Source organism: Cydia fagiglandana, chromosome 24 (assembly GCF_963556715.1).
Source record: "Cydia fagiglandana chromosome 24, ilCydFagi1.1, whole genome shotgun sequence".
Classification (NCBI taxonomy): Eukaryota; Metazoa; Arthropoda; class Insecta; order Lepidoptera; family Tortricidae; genus Cydia; species Cydia fagiglandana.
The window spans coordinates 7612804-7636572 of record NC_085955.1 but is presented as its reverse complement, the minus strand read 5'-3'; the positions used below and the strand labels follow the sequence as shown (position 1 = coordinate 7636572).

Genomic DNA, 23769 nt, shown 5'->3' with positions numbered 1-23769 from the left:
GACCCACGAAAGAGTCCATAGTGGCGTGAAACCATACAAATGTAAAGAATGTGATAAGCAATTCAAAGGAAGAGATAGTTTAAAGTACCACGAAAGAGTCCACAGTGGCGTTAAACCATACAAATTTAATGAACGTAACCAGCAATTAAGTCAAGAAGATAGTTTAGAGACACATAAAATGAGTCACATCGGAGAGAAGTCGTATAGATGTGAAGAATGTAACAACCACTTTACGTTAAAATCTGAATTAGAGAGACATAAAAAAATACACACCGATGAACAATCATACGAATGCGAAATATGTGAAACACTTTTTTTCGATGAAACAAGTTTAATGAAACATATTGAAACACATATATCCAGGATACCATAACATACCATTACCACAACCATTACCATTTGATTTTAATTACATTTTATATTTTAGTCCTACTACCCTTTGTTATAAGTACAACATAAATTATGTAACTAACAATATAATGTGGATCATGGTTATCTGAATAAAGAACTTTATTTTTATTTAATGTTGTTATTCCATCGACAGAGACGCAGCTATATTTAGTGTTTTATTCTTACTGCTACTGCTATTTTTATTGTTACTGCTATTTACTTCACCATATTGTTATAGTTGGTCAAGCAGATCTTGTCAGTAGAAAAAGGCGGCAAATTTGAAAAATGTAGGCGCGAAGGGATATCGTCTCATAGAAAGTTTGACTTTCGCGCCTTTTGCTACTGACAAGATTTGCTTGACCATCTATTATAGATGGTCAAGCAAAGTAACTATAATAGTTACTTTTCCATAACTTTTCCATAGACAATATATTGATTATAGAGTGAAGCTATTTATTATCCTATCTCACTTATCTGTAAACCACATTTCTTATATTATTATATAACTGATTCAAATTTTTCTCATCTAGTTGTAAAGTTATGGAGTCGAATTGAAGGAGAACAGCGCGGGGGTCTGAACATACTGGTCAGCTCTGTTGCCCTGTATCTCTACCCTGAGTTACGATTGCTAATGTTTATCTTTCAGTTGCACATCTGAATATAGACGTGCCAGTTGCGGAGAGTTTCGAAAAGTTCTCAGAAATTTCATGAAAATTTCTTTGAAATCAATGGATTTTTTTTTCTGGAAATGGTAGATTTCTATTCTCATTCTAAAATATGAGAAGTTTCCGAAATTTGACCTTCTGAAAATTTCGCAATTTAATAAAGTTTCCGACGGCACATCAGTACATGTTAATTATTGTGTTACTAAGAAGGAAAACGAGGATTTTCTTGTTGGCTAAGTGGCGGCGGCGGCGGCCGGATCACAATGGCGGACGCTTTCTTTTTATGTTCCATTCCAAGGATTCTTTACAAAGGCTACGAGCCTTGTCCGGCGATGGGACTCCTTTAGTTGATCTACACAATGCCCATAAAGGAACACTCTTGAAGGGCGCAGGCTCTCCGGGACAGTGTTTGTACAGTCAACCGATTCGATTCCCATAGGCCAATATAAAACCTTGTCTCTACTATAACTACTATATAAATGACTTACAACACTCAATAAGCACTGGTGTAGAGGATGGACAAGTTGTTTCATTATGACATGGTTCTACATGTGGTGACCTAGGAATCAAATTGGCTGACTGTAGGTACATATGCGCGGTGACACACGTCATGTCATTTGAGGATACTTTATATCAAACTAATGTACACAGTTAATATTATTGTTAATTATACCGAGAGAAGCGTCAGTCATATTACTCATATTGGTATTACTGTGTTATAGTCTTATTTCAGATTAGTTTTACTTTGTAATATAAATATGTTGACTGTACTTGCAATAAAAAAGTCAATAATTATTAGGTATATGCACGATTATGAACCGTGAAGTAAATTAGTTCACTATCAATTATTCGTTTTATTTTTTTACCCAGACGGCAGTAGGTGTGGTGTTCATAGGTTTTAAGTATGAATATTGTAGATTGATATCTTAATTAAAACTTTTTCAAATAAACTAAAACAAATGCTTATAACAAAAACCTATTATTCTGTGAATGAATATTTAAACGACAAATTATAAAATGTCATTTTTCTGTACAATAACTAATAAGCTTGTTACAGTTGTTACCTAGTGTAAAAAAAAAACACATTAGTTTAAGTTAGCTTAAGTTACTTATAAGGATTGCCATGCCCTAACGGGGCTCATGTTTGAAACTTTTATTTCATAAGATCTTATGTACAACATGAATGCAAATAAACTACTTGAATACTTAAAGCGCGAAGCTCTAGAAGGAAATATACCATTCAGAAATAATATGTGGCTTTCCAGAAGGTATCTTATGCTCCGTGTACAGGAACCTCTTCCAATGGAAAGCCGCTTAAGTGATTGCGTAAATTATTTAGGAACTTTTCGAAAGACTGGCCACACGCACGAAATTACATGTGCAGCGCTATGCATTTGTAGAACGACGTCCCACCTGTCATTCAGTACGGAAATCGGATGAAAATTCCGAACGTCTGCTTACCATGCTTAAAGGCCCCTGTACACAATGGGCCAGTCTTGGGGACGCATTTATGCGTTAGAGGGAGCAAGTGATGTTGCTATCTCATTCTACCGCATGGCTGCGTCCCTTGGACTGGCCGGCACTGGCACATTGTGGCCTTAAGATGTATCCGGACTAGTCAATTTTTCCCAATCTGATTAAATTGCCCGACCGAATGAAGACGTGCGGACGCAAACGCCAATTTGGCTCGCTAAATTCAACCGCCTATAATTACCGATAAAATGAGGTGCGGACGCAAGGATACTAATTTGTGACGCCAGTATTTGCGTTCTGGGGCATTTTTTCAATTTAGAGGGGTCTAATATCACCATAAATCTAAAATTGGAGATTGACGCCAATTTCATTTCTGATCAAATCGGTCGATTTGATCATTCCGTTTGGATTCCGCTTTACAGATCGCAGATAAAGTAAAGGATTCGTTTGTACCAAATTTCTGAACGCAGCGGTTACGCTCCCGCGCACAGCTGTCAATGTCAACTTCACTCACTTTTGTTGTGCTTGGTTGTGCTTCATGGTTGTTGATTTAATAATCGTATGTGATTATAAAATCGGTGAATAGAAGAGAGTTTTAAAGTACTAATGTGATGGAATCTATAAACCAGTGCCACTGCTGCCTGCAGCGGCCTTCGGCGAAAGATTTGAGGACACCGTACACTCGTCTCGGCATAACGGAAATATACTCGGTCATGATCGAAGAATGCTTTGTAATCAAAGTAATCGGCTTCACGGCTTCACAAGACAGAGATCTACAAATACTAACTTAATGGTATTCACTGAATTCCTATTTGAACACATGAATCGAGCTGCTCAGGTGGATGCGGTATATACAGACTTCCGCAAAGCGTTTGACAGGGTCGATCATAAGCTGCTCCTCGATAAAATAGCTTTTAACCCTTAACATGGCAAGACATGAAATAATGTATCCACCTATCACGTGGAATGTTTTTGGGGATAGTCATGAGTAAAAAAGTACTATATTTAAGAAAAAAAAATTAAAAGCATTCTGAAAGTAGGGTTTTCAGGACGTCCGTTAAAACGGACATTGCCACGAACCTTATATATTGATTGCTCCCAAGGTTGTCCTAAAAAACGGACAATGCCGTTATACAGTTCAAGAATATAAAAAATATTAAAGAATTACAGGGCAAGAAAATTTAAAATTATTTCAATAACACACTAGTGAATGTTTGGAAAAAATGTTAGATTAGATTATTAAGAAGAAAAAACTTATGGGAAACATAATAATACTATATTTACTTCTAGTGTTGATGTATAAAACGACCCACGTACAGATATATTAAACCAAAAATATACATTTTAAATCTACGTATACATGGGAAATAGGCTCATAAAGCTAGTTACACATTACAATTTTATTATTGTAAGTAATATTACTTTACTTAAATGACCACACCGTTTATCACTATGGTCTCACAGTTCTATGTCTTGCTTGTTTTCTTATTACCCGGACTATCTGGAACCTAAGCTGGTGGTAGAGTGTAGCTGTTGTTCCTGTAAAAGCTTAGATATTTTTCAGTCTCAATGGCCTCTGGCAACATTTTGGGAATATATGGCTCTTCCTTGGCCAGAACCAGAGTCTTATCTATGTCATGCTCCCAGACCGCAGGCTTTAGTTGGCGGTGCTTGACATCATCAGCTATAATAATATGTTCTTGTACCCGAGTAGAAATGCTTTGCTTCGTTTGCCCGACATATGAAAGACTAGATTCGAAATTCAATTCGAAAAACAAGCAAGACATAGATTATATTTTACAGGCCTCAGGAACTGTAGCATCTTCATCATCGACTTGAAATAGGTTTTAACCGTAGGACATTTCAAGATGTGCTAATAATTTGGATACTGAAGCGAGTTATGCGTTTAATTGCGAGGAATTAAGTTTTGTAGATGGAGTACTAGAGGACAGGTCGTGTTTAGGTCATCAGGTCGAGTATTATGAACAACTTTTTTCCCACAAGGACTACGTTAGACATCGAAATTATATTTAAAATACAGACAGTGCCATTCACAATGACGCGCACTAAACTTTAATAGCATGACAATAAGAATAAAAGCACGCGTGTTCGTAAATGAACATATATTTGTCCATCATATTTGACATCCTCATAGAAAGTGACCTGACTCAAAAAGAGTCAGATTGGGGCAAGGCAGATGTACAATCTGCCTCTAGTAAAATTTCGTCATTGTCGTTTTTTTTGTTATCTCACTCTTCTGAGTCAGATGGTGGAACCACCTGAAATTAAAATATATAAAATATTTACATGTACATATGTATAACAAAACCCCAACGCAACAATAGCCTATAAAACGACGATAAATGAAAAAAAAGTATATACCCTATGTATGGCAATGTCCGTTTTCTGTCACAATCTTGTCTCCGCACAAGCCGGCACTGTCCGTTTTTTAGGACGTGCTAAATGGTACTTTGTTACCAGTACTATCGACAATGTCACAAAAATGGGACAAGATTTATTTCGCAATTTTTGACTTAGAATTAATCTATGATTTAATGAGCTTTATATAAAATAACAATGTCTAACTCATCTAGTAATAATATCAACAGAAAGAAAACACTTTGGCTATTTACTTTATATTCTATGGCGTCAGGAACACACTCCGTCGCAAATTCAGCGAATTTCAAATTTCAACTGCCACCTGCGTATAAACCGAATTTTGTCTGATATTGTCTTAAACTAGGAAAAAAAGTACAATTCTCGTACTTTCTTTAACGTACTTCCTTTTCTAGCCTGCACTTAGTGTTTAAACTTGGCGCCACATTTAGTACCTGTACTAAAAAAGTGACAGAAACGTTTTAAGGGTTAATGGCATTCGCGGAAATCTGCTCAGATGGTTCCTGTCTTACGTTACAAATAGAACCCAAAGAGTTGTGCTGAATGGTTTTCGGTCGGACGTAGTCGAGGTTACTTCTGGAGTTCCGCAGGGCTCCATTTTAGGTCCCCTGCTATTTAATATTTTCATCAATGATATAAAAACATGTTTCAAGAATACTAACATCTTATTGTACGCAGACGACCTAAAAATATACCGAAAAATTACGAATGCAATAGATTGCAAACTCCTACAAGATGACCTGGATCGCCTGACCGATTACTGTCATACAAATAACTTAGAACTAAGTATTTCTAAATGCAGCGTAATTAGCTTCACTAAAAACAAAAATAAATATAGTTATACATACAAGCTATGTGATGAGCCTCTACAACAAGTAGACCACGTGCGAGACCTCGGAATACTCCTCGACTCCAAATTACACCTAGACCAACATGTTGATATGATCGTCTCCAAAGGTTATAAAATGTTACACTTTGTTACAAGGGCAGCTACAGACTTTAAAATAGCCGCTACTTATACTTATTTGTTTAACAGTCTAGTTCGCCCTAAGCTTGAATATGCAAGCACCATCTGGGACCCATTTTACAATAAATATATTGAAGCTATTGAAAAAATACAATATAAGTTCTTTAAAAATGTCAACTATAAACTGTTCCGAAACAGCAAATTAACGTACAGTAACTTAACATCCAAATATGGATTAGTCTCTTTAAAAAATAGACGAATTTTTCTTCAAGCAATGTTCCTTCACGGACTGTGTCACAACAAATTTGACTGTGCACACCTTGTTAATAAAATATGTTATATAGTGCCCAGAACTGTTAATCGCCGAGACACGCGCGCGTACCGACTGTTCGCGGTCGCCACATGCCGCACCAACGCCGGCGCGCGTGCGCCTCTCCGCAGGCTACTTACCACGTATAACCAAAACTTTACCCACTTAGATATATGTCATTTACCCGAGATTAAGTTTAAATATGCTATCTTAGATTCCTTTAAAACTCCTAAGTGAAATTTAGGTTTAGTTAATTTAGTTTTAGTTGAATTTAGTTTAAGTTAAAGCTTTGCATCTGCATCTGATCTAAGCAAACTTTTTCATTACATATTTGTTATATTTCTAAGGCATGACGTCACTAACTTAGCACATAATTTTGACCTGTTTAAATAAGTAGGTACCTACAATGTACATCAAATAATTATCAGTTTCCTTTTTTTTGTGCCAACCATTGCATAATTTTGTTGTAATCCGTGGATAATGTCGTTGGTTATGCATTAAGTTAATTTTAATTCTACTGCTAAATGTAACACTGTATTGTATAGCTGTTTGTTATCCCTAAAATGAATAAAATAAAATAAAATAAAATAAAAGTAACGACGCAGAATATTTTCATTGCCTGAAATCTGTTGTAACCACAGAGTAAAGACCCTTGCAGCTATGTTTACTATTATTGTTTTTTACTTAGGGTCAACTAACCGAAAATCAGTAAAACTAACCTCAAAAAACTTCTATCAATATGGTATTAAGTATTACAAATTCTACTTAATAATATACACTTCAAAAAAAATATTTTATGTGAAAAACGTATTCTTCAATATATAAAACTACCTAATCATCAAGTTCAAAACCAAAACTACTAGCAATTTTATGTTTGTTCATATTGTTAATTAGCTTGTTCCTCTTTTATAGAAATCTACGGATAACTCTCTTGTTGACAAAACTGCGCTAGTTCCATCTCTTACTTATTAATAAAATAGGACACTACTGTGTTGATTCCTGAACTAATATCTTAATTTCTTATTAAATTTTTTTTATTTGTTTTAAATCATATTCTGTATTAGAAAAAGCATAGGTTTTCCGCTTTTTTTTGGCAGTTTGTACAGAAATTGCACAGTGATTTTTAGAAGGCAGCTGAGTTTTGGGTGTAAAATAGTTTATATGTGACATTTTCACTAAACAACATGCAAATCAGCTTGACTCAGTTCAGCCATCAAGTTCATGACTCACTATTTAATTTTCCAAATATTTGGCCTAATACAAACATAAAAAAAACATGCCAAATTCGAATATTCAGCCCATATCTACCTCAGTCAAGTAGCCCTGTAACTTTCTAATACTTTTTTATTGCATAGAATATGCTTTGAGTCTTATGTGCAAATAATATAGGCATAAATTGAACATCAGAAACAAATATACTACATTTTGCAGCTAACACCAAGCAACAATGGCAAGAGTGGTATCTGCGAGGTGTGTCTGGGGCAGCTGCGGGAGGCGTGCCACTTCAAGATGCAGGTGCAGCACTGCCAGGCCGAGCTGCAGGAGAGGCTAGAGGGAGGACTGCATGAGGGTCAAAGGTGAATATTACGCTTGATATCAAGTTATTGGTAATCACAGTCCCATTATCATCATTTCAGGATCTGATGATGGCATTATGAAGAAATTTAGGGAACACTACAATATTATAGGCATTAGGCACACCTGTCTTGAATTGTGTATTTTTATAGTAATTCTAATTTATGCATACTCGTATTGTTTGGTCCCAGCCAGCCATTCTGTGGCTATTTATCACATATTTTATTTCCAATATCAAGGAAATAGGTTGTTATATTTTAACTTGTTAAATTTTAGATGAGGAAGGCTTGGATGAACCTGAAGATGGTGCATGCAAAGAGCCTTCCGAGCCATCTCAACGTAAGTATCTAAAGTGGTGTTCAGAACTTGGTATAATAAAATGGCAGCAGTTATAAAAGGAAACGAATTGAGCGCTACTTACAGGAAGGCGTGCAGCTTCCATACTGAATATCATTTGATATATTTTCAATTGCTCATATGTGAACAGAAACATATCTGGGTTGAAATATGGGACGGGAGCTTAGAAGAAGGAACGCTAGCTCTCATAATTTATTAATAATTGCAGCCGGGGAACTTGAGGGGGAAGGTAAATGAAAATGAGAAGAAACGTGAGAATACAATTACATAACCTCCATTACAATTTTGATTTGTACCTTAATGGGCTACTTACAGGGATTTATTTTCACACATTACATTTTAAATTAAGGCCGAACTTTTAGACGGGGCATTTCTCTTATGATTGGGTCCTTTATAGGTTTTTTTTTTATACTTAGTGTATTTTTTAGGTAGTTTAAATTATTACTAATTTATTTATTTATTTAATATTTAATTTTTAATTCTAGTAATAGTCGATATGTCTTTATAATTGGCTACTTACATCTTATTAAAAAACTCTCTTAAACAACATGAGTTCACTTTGCATGTTCAGGTTCAGACGAGGAGTTCCCGGTCGCGCCGTGTGAAGATGGGCCGCCGGGCGAACATCTGTTACGTAAGTACACTTTTCTATTCTTATTATCATGTTCACTGTAAAAGATATTCGACTTACGTATAACCATCTAAATTCTATATAAATCCTATGCTCTCAGTCTCAGTCAGTAATATTGACAGACAGTTATAATTTTTCGTATAACCACCGTGTCGGGCGAAGCAACGTTTAGGGAATAACTCTCTTATAATTTATTTGGACCCAAAGCTGTCATACTTATTTACCCACAGAAATTTACTTAAATTTATTGTAATGCGTTCTTATGATAGTTTATGCATTTCAAGTTGTCTACTGTGCCAGGTATTCTCCATTTTCATAATAATTGCTAGTTTTACGATTTCCTATAGCTATACTATCTGTTCTCTTGCTTACTCCGTATTAATAAACAATAATCAAGGAAAGATTATCTGGCATTGCTAAACTAGCGCCAAAAATAAGAATAAACAAAAGTGAGATATTGTTACGTACTAGCGATGTAATCTTAGAGCAGATTTCTGCAATTTATTAACCGGCCACGTAAAGCAATGATGACGTAGCTTGTGTAACGCTATGATTCAGAACGCTATACCTGGCGCAGGTATTATTGCATCATGGCTCACTCTAATGTGAATATGTCGTTTCAGTGTCTTCAGCCGGCGAGTACGGAGTTAGCTCGGCGCCTCTGTCCCTGCGCTGTAGGCAGCAGCTCGCGCTGGCGTGCTCCGTGAGGCTCGAGCGCCTCCGCCACTCCCCGCGCGCGAGCCAGCCGTGTCCCGTGACGTCACACCGCAAGCCGAGCCCCGCCAGCAGTGTGCAGGACGTGACGTCACACCGCGAGCCGAGCCCCGCCAGCAGTATGCAGGACGTGACGTCACACCGCGAGCCGAGCCCCGCCAGCAGTGTGCAGGACGTGACGTCACACTGCGAGCCGAGCCCCGCCAGCAGTGTGCAGGACGTGCCCGCTCACACAGCCGCCGAGGAACAAGCCATAACACACGATACTCGCCCACACACCACACACAACTTTAGTTTAATCATACATCGACAACACCATATCGCACCACAAACGAATAAGAAGACCTACTATTGCGACATGTGTAGTCAGCAATTTACGTCAAAACTTGTTTTAATCCGACATATCAGAACACATACACACCCGAATTTCAGATTGCACTCAGCAGAGAGACCGTACGTGTGTGGAGAATGCAACAAGCGATTTACAACAAAAAGCAATTTAAAGTGCCACGAAAGAGTCCATAGTGGCGTGAAACCATACAAATGTAAAGAATGTAACAAGCAATTTACACAAAAAACTCATTTAAAGATCCACGAAAGTGTCCATAGTGGCGTGAAACCATACAAATGTAAAGAATGTAACAAGCAATTTACACAAAAAACTCAGTTAAAGATCCACGGAAGAGTCCATAGTGGCGTGAAACCATACAAATGTAAAGAATGTAGCAAAGAATACACACAAAAACATTCTTTAGTTATCCATGAAAGAATCCATAGTGGAATGAAACCATACCAATGTAAAGAATGTAACAAGCAATTTACACAAATAACTCATTTAAAGATCCACGAAAGAGTCCATAGTGGCGTGAAACCATACAAATGTAAAGAATGTAACAAGCAATTTACACAAAAAACTCATTTAAAGATCCACGAAAGAGTCCATAGTGGCGTGAAACCATACAAATGTAAAGAATGTAGCAAAGAATTCACACAAACACATTCTTTAGTTATCCATGAAAGAATCCATAGTGGAATGAAACCATACTCGTACAAATGTAAAGATTGTAACAAGCAATTTGCAAAAAAATATAATTTAGAGATCCATAAAAGAGTACATAGTGGCGTGAAACCATACAAATGTAAAGAATGTAGCAAAGAATTCACACAAAAACATTCTTTAGTTATCCATGAAAGAATCCATAATGGAATGAAACCATACAAATGTAAAGATTGTACCAAGCAATTTACAATAAAATATAATTTAAAGATCCACAAAAGAGTCCATAGTGGCGTGAAACCATACAAATGTAAAGAATGTAACAAGCAATTTACACAAAAAACTCATTTAAAGGTCCACGAAAGAGTCCATAGTGGCGTGAAACCATACAAATGTAAAGAATGTAACAAAGAATTCGCACAAAAAAATAGTTTAGTTATCCATGAAAGAATCCATAGTGGAATGAAACCATACAAATGTAAAAAATGTAACAAACAATTTACAAGAAAAAATCAGTTAGTGATCCACAAACGAGTCCATAGCGACGTTAAACCATACTAATGTAATGAAGGTAACCAGCAATTAAGTCATGAAGATAGTTTAGAGACACATAAAACGAGTCACATCGGAGGGAAGCCGTATAGATGTGAAGAATGTAACAACCACTTTACATTAAAATCTGAATTAGAGAGACATAAAAAAATACACACCGATGAACAATCATACGAATGCGAAATATGTGAAACACTTTTTTTCGATGAAACAAGTTTAATGAAACATATTGAAACACATATATCCAAGATACCATAACTTTGTTGTTTTGTAAAATGGTTCATAATAGCTCATAGTGTTTTATTCGGGTTCAGTCAACCTAGCTATTCACGTCACCATATTGCTGGGTACATTTTCACAGAGAAAATATCGTATAGTCAAATTAGTCAACCGAGAGAAACTATGCTAACGTCTATCTTTCAATTGCACATGTGAATACAGATGGCAAGTTACGGAAAGTTTCCAAAAAGTTCGAAAAGTTCTCGGAAATTTCACAGGAAACAAAAAAACGTTACATTTGTTCTTTGAAATACAATTTTAATTGAAGTGTTGTCATCAAATACAGAAAGGACACTTCCTACAAATCCGAAGTTTGACAGCGATTCAAGGACGAATCATGCTATCCCTTTCTAATGTATGGCACTATCCATTTCGGCTATTAGGGTTATCCAATTTCAAGTAATTATGTTATCTGTGGTTGTACACGCAAGGGAACGTCAACTTGTGTCGCCCTAGGTAGGTACTTCTTTTTTACATAGCACTGCTAAGGGTATCGATGTATTTTTCGGTGGGCGTTATATGATTAACCCCGTTTATATCAATATTAAGTATACCGAGAAGCTTTAGTCATATTGGTATTAAGCCGCTCCACACTCGTGCGCGAATCGCGGCGCGAAGCCGCGAACGCGAGTCTGGAGTCGATTTCGCATATCAGCGAACTAGACTCCACACTCGCGTTCGCGGCTTCGCCCGCGATTCACGCGCATAGTCTGGAGGGCGCTTTACTGAGAATACGCGACGCGGAGCAGAGTCGTATTTCTGATTAGTTCTACTTTGTAATAGAAATGTTGACTGTGTGTATGTATGTATGTTACTTTGCTATTGCAAATAAACAGGTTTACATAAAACGGACAAAACAAAACAAATTAAAAATGTTATGTACAAAGGCAGGCGTGGCTCACTCCGCGATTTTGTCGCTTTGCTACACGTAGCTAAAAGTACATCCGTTCCACCCCAATTTTGGGGAAAGCCATAAGCCGCGCGTGGCGCTGTCGCCACCTAGCGGCCATATCTGTGCTGATCGTAACAGACGCGTTTTGTTAGAGAGTGAGTCTTCTGTACCTAGTACTATTATTTATTATGTGACAAAGGCGAACTTATCCCTAGCAGGTAGAAGGGATCTCTTCCAGGTAACCTTTGAGAAAATACGAAAGGATCACACACTAACTGTTTTGCAATAAAAAAATTGCATATATACAAATGTCAATAAGGTGATGGTACTAGTGCTCGACATGCTAATGCCCAATAGATGACGCCCTGCTGTCGCCTATATTGATATAATAACTTTTTAAGTTTCAAGATGACATGTACTGGGACCGCGTCGACCACCAGTACCACCACCTTAATTTTTATATGCACTATTAAGGTGAATTAAATTTCTTTTGCTATCAATTATTTGTTTTTTTTTACCCAGACGCCCATAACCCCTACCTACCGGGGGAGGGGTTGACATTCAGTGCTGATCCACAGGCAGGGCACAAGTTGGTTTGCCTGAGTGCGGTGAGGGCCTTCCGGTCCACCTGGTCTAGAGCATCAACACGGCTACTTGTCTAGTGTGTCATAATGTCTGAAGTGTTAAATTGTACATAATTTCAATATATCAACGTGGCTCGACTTGAGTATCATAAGAACTAAGTATTCCTGCTACACTTAACCCGCAGCACATAATAAATTATAGTACTACCGCACAGAAGGACACTTCTTACAAAACCGAAGTTAGACAACAATTAAAGCCTGGCTATTATGTAATTATAGTCCTTATCTTATGGCGCTTAAGACCATTGTGAGTGCGCTGTGATAACGACTCGACGAACTAATTTGACTTTCACATCTAAAGACCCCTGTACACAATGGGCCAACGCCGGCTAGTCCAAGGGACGCAGCCACACGGTAGAATGAGATATCAATATCACTCTCTAACGCATAAATGCGTCCCCCAGACTGGCTCACGCTGGCCCATTCTGTAGAGGGGCCTTAAGTTAACGCGAAGCCCCCTCCAGACTATGCGCGTGAATCGCGTGCGAAGCCGCGAACGCAAGTGTGGCGTCGATTTCGCAGATTGTTTCCGGCTTCACGCCTTGTTCTCCGTTTTTTGTCGGTATTTCGGCCCGCGTCAAAGGAAACGCGAAGCGCGAACTTGCAAGACTCCACATTACACAATAGTTTGGTTCCTCTGTGGCAAGATAAATATGAATTGTATTATGATTATATTATATTAAGCAGCTATATTTTACGGTTTTACAATAAAACAAAATGGAAAAACAGCTAAATCACGTATGATGCCATAGATAACTAAGAGTTAAACTCGATCAGCTGATGCTTTTCCGCCATATTGCCGCAAACCAAACTGCGAAATCGCCATGAAGTGTGCGAGTGTGGAGTCATACGTCAACTTCGCGATATGTTCGCTCCGTGACGTCGCGCCGCGATTCACGCACATAGTCTGGAGGGGGCTCGAGATCCACAGGTCACAGAGCCACTAGTATTTAAAGTAAAGGAAAAATAAATCAAAGAGAGTTAAAAACGTGTATGAAATTTCTGAACGCAGCGGCTACGCTCCCGCGCACAGCTGTCAACTTCTTTAAGTAATGTCACTTTTGTTGTGCTTGGTTGTGCTTCATGGTTGTTGATTTAATAATCGTATGTGACTATAAAATAGGTGAATAGAAGAGAGTTTTAAAGTACTAATGTGATGGAATCTATAAACCAGTGCCACTGCTGCCTGCAGCGGCCTTCGGCGAAAGATTTGAGGACACCGTACACTCGTCTCGGCATAACGGAAATATACTCGGTCATGATCGAAGAATGCTTTGTAATCAAAGTAAGTAACGACGCAGATTTTTTTCATTGCCTGAAATCTGTTGTAACCACAGAGTAAAGACCCTTGCAGCTATGTTTACTATTATTATTTTTTACTCAGTATCAACTAAACGTAAAGCTGTAAAACTAACCTCAAAAACTTCTATCAATATGGTATTAAGTATTACAAGTTCTACTTAATAATATACACTTTAAAAAAATCTTTTATGTGAAAAACGAATTCTTAAAAATATAAAACTACCTAATCATCAAGTTCAAAACCAAAACTACTAGCAGTTTTATGTTTGTTCATATTGTTAATTAGCTTGTTCCTCTTTTATAGAAATCTACGGATAACTCTCTTGTTGACAAAACTGCGCTAGTTCCATCTCTTACTTATTAATAAAATAGGACACTACTGTGTTGATTCCTGAACTAATATCTTAATTTCTTATAAATAATCTTTTCTTTGTTTTAAATCATATTCTGTATTAGAAAAAGCATAGGTTTTCCGCTTTTTTTTGGCAGTTTGTACAGAAATTGCACAGTGATTTTTAGAAGGCTGCTGAGTTTTGGGTGTAAAATAGTTTATATGTGACATTTTCACTAAACAACATGCAAATCAGCTTGACTCAGTTCAGCCATCAAGTTCATGACTCACTATTTAATTTTCCAAATATTTGGCCTAATACAAACATAAAAAAAAACATGCCAAATTCGAATATTCAGCCCATATCTACCTCAGTCAAGTAGCCCTGTAACTTTCTAATACTTTTTTATTACATAGAATATGCTTTGAGTCTTATGTGCAGATAATATAGGCATAAATTGAACATCAGAAACAAATATACTACATTTTGCAGCTGACACCGAGCAACAATGGCAGGAGTGGTATCTGCGAGGTATGTCTGGGGCGGCTGCGGGAGGCGTGCCACTTCAAGATGCAGGTGCAGCACTGCCAGGCCGAGCTGCAGGAGAGGCTAGAGGGAGCACTAAGGGTCAAAGGTAAATATTTTAGGCATTAGGCACACCTATAGTGGTTTTGTATCGTGTATTATTATAGTAATACACGGTGTAACATGAGGAAACCGAATAATTTTAACCACGCATTTCTGAGGTCAAAAGAAGTAAAAAATATAATATGAGTTTAGTTCAATTTCGCCAAAAAAATAAATTTTTGATTAGTTTTTTTTCAATGTTTTGAATGTATTTGTACATAAATAATAAATGTTATTGGTAAACTTGTCACTTAAAATTGATTTTTACATTTTTTTTTCGTAGAACCTACTTTTTGCAAAGTGTTACTTGTCACTTTTTGACATCTATCAATAAGGATATTTAGACTACGTCCCTTAAGCAGCAACATCACCATCAAAAATGCCTTTTACACCATGTAACAATAAAATGTTATTTTTTTAAAATTAATAATATCTCTGAAACTAGGCGAATAGGTATCAAAAAAGTTTATAGGACATTTTTGTCTCTAAATATGATCAGGAATACGCTGTTAAAATTATTCGGTTTACTCATGTTACACCGTGTATATACATACTCGTATTGTTTGGTCCCAGCGAGTCATTCTGTGGCTATTTATCACATATTTTGTTTCCAATATCAAGGAAATAGGTTGTTATATTTTAACTTGTTAAATTTTAGATGAGGAAGGCTTAGATGAACCTGAAGAGGGCCCCTGCAGCGAGCCTTCCGAGCCGTCTCTACGTAAGTATCTAAAGTGGTGTTCAGAATTTGGTTTAATAAATTGGCAGCAGTTATTAAAGGATATGTATTGAGCGCTACTTACAGGAAGGCAGCCTCCATACTAAATATCATTTGATATATTTTCAATTGCACATATATATGTGAACAAAAACATATCCGGGTTGAAATATGGGATGGGAGCTTGGAAGAAGGAACGCCAGCTCTCATAATTTATTTATAATTGCACCCAGGGAAGCCCCGACTTGAGGGGGAAGGTAAATGAAAACGAGAATAAACTGACATAACCTCCATAATGGGCTACTTACATCTCATTAAAAAACTCTCCAAAACCACATTCTACATAAATCCTTATATGCTCTCAGTCTCAGTCAGTAATAATAAATAAAATAAGCCTTTATTGCTGCTCTACAGTGATAACAATATTAAGTATTTCTTTTCCGATGATTGGGTTTTGTAACAACAGCTTGTCTTTCGACAAACGCCTCCTCTAAAGATTGCCATTTCTCCTTGTCTCTTGCAAGTCTAATCCATCCTGGGCCGGCCACTTTTTTGAGGTCATCTTCCCAGCGTTTCCATTGGCCGCCCTAGTTCCTTTCATAGCCTCTTGGTTACCATTCTGTTATCTTCCTGGTCCATTTATCAGTTTTTGCTCTTATCATATGTCCTGCTCACTTCCATTTCAGTGTTTTACATATTTTGTTCGCATCTTTGAATTTGGTTATACCTTTAATTTTGTTTAGTTCTATTTTATCTCTTCTTTTTACTCCAATTACTTCTCTCTAGATGTTATTGAACTCTCAACGTCCAATATAGCCGACGATAGCAGTTGGAGAAGGTAACTGGTCTACTGGCGCCTCGCTCGAAACCGCAGCCGGCCCAGACTCTGATGCACCGTAATGCGAAGCCCTCAACGAATTGTCCTCGATCGCCCCGACGATAAATTAAAAGATTCCGAGTATAAAAAACTGACTTTTATTAACGGCGTTCTTCATATAAAAATGCTCCTATAACGATTAGGCGGTACAGCTTCGGATCCCTCAGGCTTTCTTCGGTTTTCTTCCTTTTTCCTTTTCGGCTGCTGCTGGATTACTGTACGATCCGAAGCGGTGCCGTCTGGCTTTTATACTAAAAATCTAGAAAGAGAGTCACCTTTGATAGGGAGATAAAATCAAATCTTAATTCGCGGTTTTTCTCGATCTCTGATTGGCTAGTCACTTAATACGGTCATTTTCGGGTGAATTTTCATTATCTCCATATCGCTTCGCGACTCAGCCGGCCTAGCCAAGGTTACAATCGCTATCGCTTCGACAACGAAAAGCATTATGTCTCTCTATCACTCTTCCATATTAGTGTGACAGTGACAGTTGCGTTTCGATCGCTACGGAGCGTAAGCGATTGGCATCTTGGCTACGCGGCCAGATTATAAATATCTAATTATCTATCGACTTAAAACTATTACAAATAGTTAAACACGTTACTTAGCTACAAAAATAAACAATAACGAGCTCAGTAATCCCTTCAACCTATCCACGAGCGATAACAAAAGGCCTACGGTTCACGAACAATAAGCGTTTTATTACCCCTTCGCCCGCTCGCAGGGCTTTGTTTGCTTGTTTTGCCTTACGATTCTTATCTTACTGGGTAACTAGGCTAATGATCTACAATATTTACAAACATTGTCATGATGTAACTCTAACGGATAATGAGCTATTAAAGGAAACATATTAGTTTCATAGTGAAAATTGCGCTATACTGTCGCGTTAAGCCTGGATTTGATCGACCAATGGGAGCGTGTCGCGCTATCTCTTTCATTTCGTGACTTCCTTGTCTTGACCCGCCCACTTTGGTTGACCAATGGCAGCGTCTACATTAATTTGCCTAGTTTATAGGGATTACTTGGGATTCTGAAAATAAGTTTAGCCATTTTTACCTATCGTACTAGGTGACCTAAAACTTAATACGAGCTTACGACTTAACTTACGAATATTACGAGTCCTTATATCTATTAACAATCTAATCGCGGTTTCCCTACCTATCTGTAAATCTTTATTTCGAATACAGCCTTAATCGAATTTATTTTAAATCTAGCTTAGACTAATCCGCGCCTTGTCGTAGCGTCGCTAACAGATGTACTATTTTGACATACTTTAATTTTGTTACTTAATATTTCAGTTAGTGCCCATGCTTGGCACCCGTATATTAAACACGGTAGGATGCACGTGTTAAAGACTTTCCTCTTTTCCTTTATTGGCATGTCTTGGTTTTTCATTACTTCGCTAAGTGACCAAAACCTTTCCAAGTGTTGGCTATTCTTCTATCAATTTCTTTAGCCATAGTATCACTTGTGGCTGTTAGCTGACCCATGTGTACATACTCGTCGACGTAGTCTATTTTCTCCTTATTTACCATGATCAGGCGTGGCTGACTCCACGATTTCGTCGCGTCGCAACAAGTGGCTACAAGTACATCTGTCCCATACCAATTTGTGGCTAGCCATAGGCCGCGCGTGGCGCTTGCGACACCTAGCGGTCATATCTGTCCTAATAGTAACGGACGCGTTTTGTTAGAGAGTGAATCTTCTGTACCTAGTACAGCATCATGACATAGAATAAATAATAAATTCTGTGCCATGATGCTGTGACTTTATGAACCGTTAGTCATAATTTTGGTTTTATTTGTGTTCATTGAAAGCCCTGCTATTATGCTTTGGTCTGATAGTTGCTGTAGCATTTGTTCTAGATTTTCTGGACATTCTGAGAATAAAATCAAATCGTCTGCAAAACGCAAATGACTCAGGTTTTCAAGTTCAGTCAGTAATATTCACTGACAGATATAATTTATCGTATAACCACCGTGTCGGGAGAAGCAACCATTAGGGAATAACTCTCTTATAATTTATTTGGACCCAGAGCGGGTGCCATCTATTTGGCATGATTTATTATGTCCGAAACGTATTTCGCATACCAAGTTTCGCATAATTTATTACCCAAAGCTTCTCTAGTAGCGTTTTTACCCCAAATTTATGTCATACTTATTAACCCGCATAAACTTACCTCCATTTATTATAAAGCGTTTTTATGATAGTTTATTGCACGTTAATGACGTAGCTTGTGTAACGCCATGTCTCAGAATGCTATACCTGGCGCAGGTATTATTGCATCATGGCTCACTCTAATGTGAATATGTCGTTTCAGTGTCTTCAGCCGGCGAGTACGGAGTTAGCTCGGCGCCTCTGTCCCTGCGCTGTAGGCAGCAGCTCGCGCTGGCGTGCTCCGTGAGGCTCGAGCGCCTCCGCCACTCCCCGCGCGCGAGCCAGCCGTGTCCCGTGACGTCACACCGCGAGCTGAGCCCCGGCAGCAGTGTGCAGGACGTGACGTCACACCGCGAGCCGAGCCCCGCCAGCAGTGTGCAGGACGTGACGTCACACCGCGAGCCGAGCCCCGCCGGCAGTGTGCAGGATGTGACGTCACACCGCGAGCCGAGCCCCGCCGGCAGTGTGCAGGACGTGACGTCACACCGCGAGCAGAGCCCCGCTAGCAGTGTGCAGGACGTGCCCGCTCACACAGCCCAAACACACGATACTCGCCCTACGCACACCACACATAATTCTATTAGATTAATAACACATCAACAACACCATATCGCACCACAAACGAATAAGAAGACCTACTATTGCGACATGTGTAGTCAGCAATTTACGTCTAAATTTACTTTAATCCGACATATCAGAACACATACACTGCTGGAACCTTATCCATGCGGAGTTTGTAAAGAAACATTTGCAAATATATTAATATTGGATGAGCATTTAAGATTTCACTCTGCAGAGAGACCGCACGTGTGTGACGTATGCAACAAGCGATTCGCAACAAGAGCCACTTTAAATCAACATAGAAAAATTCACACTCTAGGGAAACTATACAAATGTAAAGAATGTAACAAGCAATTTACAAGAAAAGATAATTTAGAGACCCACAAAAGACTCCATAGTGATGTGAAACCATACAAATGTAAAGAATGTAACAAGCAATTTACACTAAAAGCTCATTTAAAGATCCGCGAAAGTATCCATACTGGAGAGAAACCATACAAATGCAAAGAATGTAACAAGCAATTTACACAAAAATGCCATTTACAGACCCACGAAAGAGTCCATAGTGGCGTGAAACCATACAAATGTAAAGCATGTGACAAGGAATTCACTCAAAAACATCATTTAGTTATCCATGAAAGAATCCATAGTGGAATAAAACCATTCAAATGTAAAAAATGTGACAAGGAATACACACAAAAATATTATTTAGTTATCCACGAAAGAGCCCATAGTGGCGTGAAACCATACAAATGTAAAGAATGTAACAGAGAATTTATTTTAAAAAATTCTTTAGTTATACATGAAAGAATCCATAGTGCAATGAAGCCATATAAATGTAAAGAATGTAACAAACAGTTTACAAGAAAAGATCATTTAGAGATCCACACAAGAGTTCATAGTGGCGTGAAACCATACAAATGTAATGAATGTAACAAAGAATTCACACAAAAAAGAAATTTAGTTATCCATGAAAGAATCCATAGTGGAATGAAACCATTCAAGTGTAAAGAATGTGACAAGCAATTTTCAAGAAAAGATCATTTAGAGATTCACAAAAGAGTCCATTGTGGCGTGAAACCATACAAATGCAATGAATGTAACAAAGAATTCACACAAAAAAAAAATTTAGTTATCCATGAAAGAATCCATAGTGGAATAAAACCATACAAATGTAAAGAATGTAACAAGCAATTTACAAGAAAAGATCATTTAAAGATCCACAAAAGAGTCCATAGTGAAGTGAAACCATACACATGTAATGAACGAAACCAGCAATTAAGTCAAGAAGATAGTTTAGAGACAAATAAAATGAGTCACATCGGAGAGAAGCCGTATAGATGTGAAGAATGTAACAACAACTTTACATTAAAATCTGAATTAGAGAGACATAAAAAAATACACACCGATGAACAATCATACGAATGCGAAATATGTGAATCACTTTTTTTCGATGAAACAAGTTTAATGAAACATGTTGAAACACATATATCCAGGATACTATAACGTTGTTGTTTCGTAAAATGGTTTATAATTATAATAGCTCAGGTTAATGTGGTTAATCCATCGACAGAGGCGTAACTATACATAGTTGTTTTATTCGGATTCAGTCAATAGAATTTTACTCCACTGCTATTTACTTCACCTTATTGCTAGTTACATTTGCGTAGACAAAATATCGGAAAGTCAACCGCGTGAAGATATTTATTATCTTATATCAATCAATCAATCAATAATAATTTATTTTTAACAAATAGTCTATATGTGTTAGTAACATAATAATGCTTAAATCTAGGGTCAGTACAAACAAAACATAAACATAAAACACATTTTTACATAATGGGGCATGTAGCTGCACCCAGTGCTTCAGCCATGGTGTGTCCCTCTGGTCGGCCAACGTGCACAGGATGGTATTCGAGCTGGCGCGCCACCGCCTCAACAGCTTCCTGATGATCGCGTGGAAGCCATCGATCCGTCCCTCCGTGAACATTCCCGAGGCGCTGCAGTGTCGCGGCAGCCCGAACACCACCCTGAACGCATTGTTGTACTGCACCAGCAGAGCGCTGTATGCCCGCTGTTATAGCTGACCCATAGGCTGCACGTGTAGAAGGATTGGCAATATACTTTAAAAAGCGTAGCCTTCACCTTCTCGGTACATCGTGCAAACCTACGAGCAATCATATTGCAGCGCACAGCCAGCGCTCTGCGTTCCCTCTCAATTTGCATATTGTCGCACATGTCATCGGTGACCCAGTGGCCCAAATACTTAAAATGCTTCAATTGTGCTAAAGGAGTGCCACAAAGAGTCACAGGGGGCACATTGTAGGTCTAATTACCCGCTTTGATTATATGTGAACCACATTTCTTGTATGTATAATTGAACAGTTATGGAGTTAGGAAAAGCGCGGGGCATTGAACATACTGGTCAACTCTGTTGCCCTGTACCTCTACCCTGAGTTACGATTGCCAATGTTTATCTTTCAGTTGCACATGTGAATACAGACGTGCCGTCGTGTTGCGGAGAGTTTCGAAAACTTCTCGGAAACTTCATGAAAATTTCTTTGGAATCAATGGATTTTTTTTTCTGGAAATGGTAGATTTCTATTCTCATTCTAAAATATGAGAAGTTTCCGAAATTTGACCTTCTGAAAATTTCGCAATTTAATAAAGTTTCAGACGGCACATCAGTACATGTGAATTACTGTGTTACTAAGAAGGAAAACGCGTATTTTCTTGTTGGCTAAGTGTAGATGTAGAGATATTTCCACGGCGGCGGCCGGATCACAATGGCGGACGCTTTCTTTTTATGTTCCATTCCAAGGATTCTTTACAAAGGCTACGAGCCTTGTCCGGCGATGGGACTCCTTTAGTTGATCTACACAATGCCCATAAAGGAACACTCTTGAAGGGCGCAGGCTCTCCGGGACAGTGTTTGTACAGTCAACCAACTTGATTCCCATAGGCCACTATAAAACCTTGTCTCTGTAACTACTATATAAATGACATACAACACTCAATAAGCACTGGTGTAGAGGATGAACAAGTTGTTTCATTATGACATGGTTCTACATGTGGTGACCTAGGAATCAAATTGGCTGACTGTAGGTACATATGCGCGGTGACACACGTCATGTCATTTGAGGCTAATCAAACTAATGTACATGTAATAATAATATAAAAACTACTAGTTTTTATATTATTATTAATTATACCGGGAGAAGCGTCAGTCATGTTACTCATATTGGTATTACTGTGTTATAGTCTTAAATGATTCGTTTTACTTTGTAATATAAATATGTTGACTGTATTGCAATAAAAAAGTCAATAATTATTAAGTATATGCACGATTATGAACCGTGAAGTAAATTAGTTGACTATCAATTATTTGTTTTATTTTTTTACCCAGACGGCAGTAGGTGTGGTGTTCATAGGTTTTAAGTATGAATATTGTAGATTGATATCTTAATTAAAGCGCGTCTTACTCTAGAAGGAAATATTGCATTCAGAAATAATATGTGGCTTTCCAGAAGGTATCTTATGCTCCGTGTACAGGAACCTCTTCCTATGGAAAGCCGCTTAAGTGATTGCGTAAATTATTTAGGAACTTTTCGAAAGACTGGCCACCAGTGGCGGATTTGCAGTCTGCCGCCCTAGGCCCCAAGCCTTGTAGCCGCCCCTTTCTCAGCATCAGCACCCATCATATTGACTACATTTAGATCAGGCAACGGAAAGATATATTATAGAGGGAAATGCTTGGGATGGGACACATTTTTTACTTAGTAACTTTTTTGGACTCGTTAGGAGGTGAACATATCAAAAGTTGGGGGGTTTGGTTTGAAGGTCACATTTTTCGGTTTTTCGCTTATTATATCTTAGAAACTATACGTCCTTGTGACATGATCATAGGAACATAGGTTTTATGAAAAAAATAAGCAAATACTTATTCATTTTAAGTGACAGTTTTACCAATAACATTGACTTTCATGTACATACCTACAAAAACATTAAAAACTATTTTCTTGAATAACTGCTAAACTATTTATCCTAAAATTATAAAAAAATCTGAGATTCTTACAATGAGCTCTTTGATTTGATATGTAACACGATATAGTTTGAAAAAACTTTATTTTTAAATTTTCTCTATTACCCCCCAAAATATGGAGGCCATATTTAAAATTCATTTTCATCACACTCGCTCAGTAAATGTGGAATTGCACGTAGGCGTAGCGGGAGTTATAGAAAATTCGTTTTCCCTAGGGAGTTATGAAGTTTCTAGTGCCATAATTAACAGTTTTTTGTCTTTAAACTTATTTTTTGTATCGCAAGTGTGAGGAAAAACATTGTGTGTATCT

The 23769-nt window shown here is 37.8% G+C and overlaps 1 protein-coding gene and 1 long non-coding RNA gene across 2 annotated transcripts; one reads left to right on the top strand and one right to left on the bottom strand.

The window, feature by feature from the left end:
- Window positions 1–16200: 16200 nt before the first annotated feature.
- On the bottom strand, window positions 16201–18224 carry LOC134676158 (uncharacterized). The gene is made up of 2 exons (XR_010099883.1): window positions 17951–18224; window positions 16201–16604 (listed from the first exon to the last, which is right to left on the bottom strand). It is a non-coding gene; the product is annotated as an uncharacterized LOC134676158 (long non-coding RNA).
- Window positions 18225–19314: 1090 nt separating this feature from the next.
- LOC134676136 (zinc finger protein OZF-like) lies at window positions 19315–21385 on the top strand. The gene has a single exon (XM_063534418.1). It carries the CDS (start codon window positions 19505–19507, stop codon window positions 20921–20923), a length of 1419 nt encoding a protein of 472 aa, XP_063390488.1. The 5' UTR covers window positions 19315–19504; the 3' UTR covers window positions 20924–21385.
- Window positions 21386–23769: the final 2384 nt, after the last annotated feature.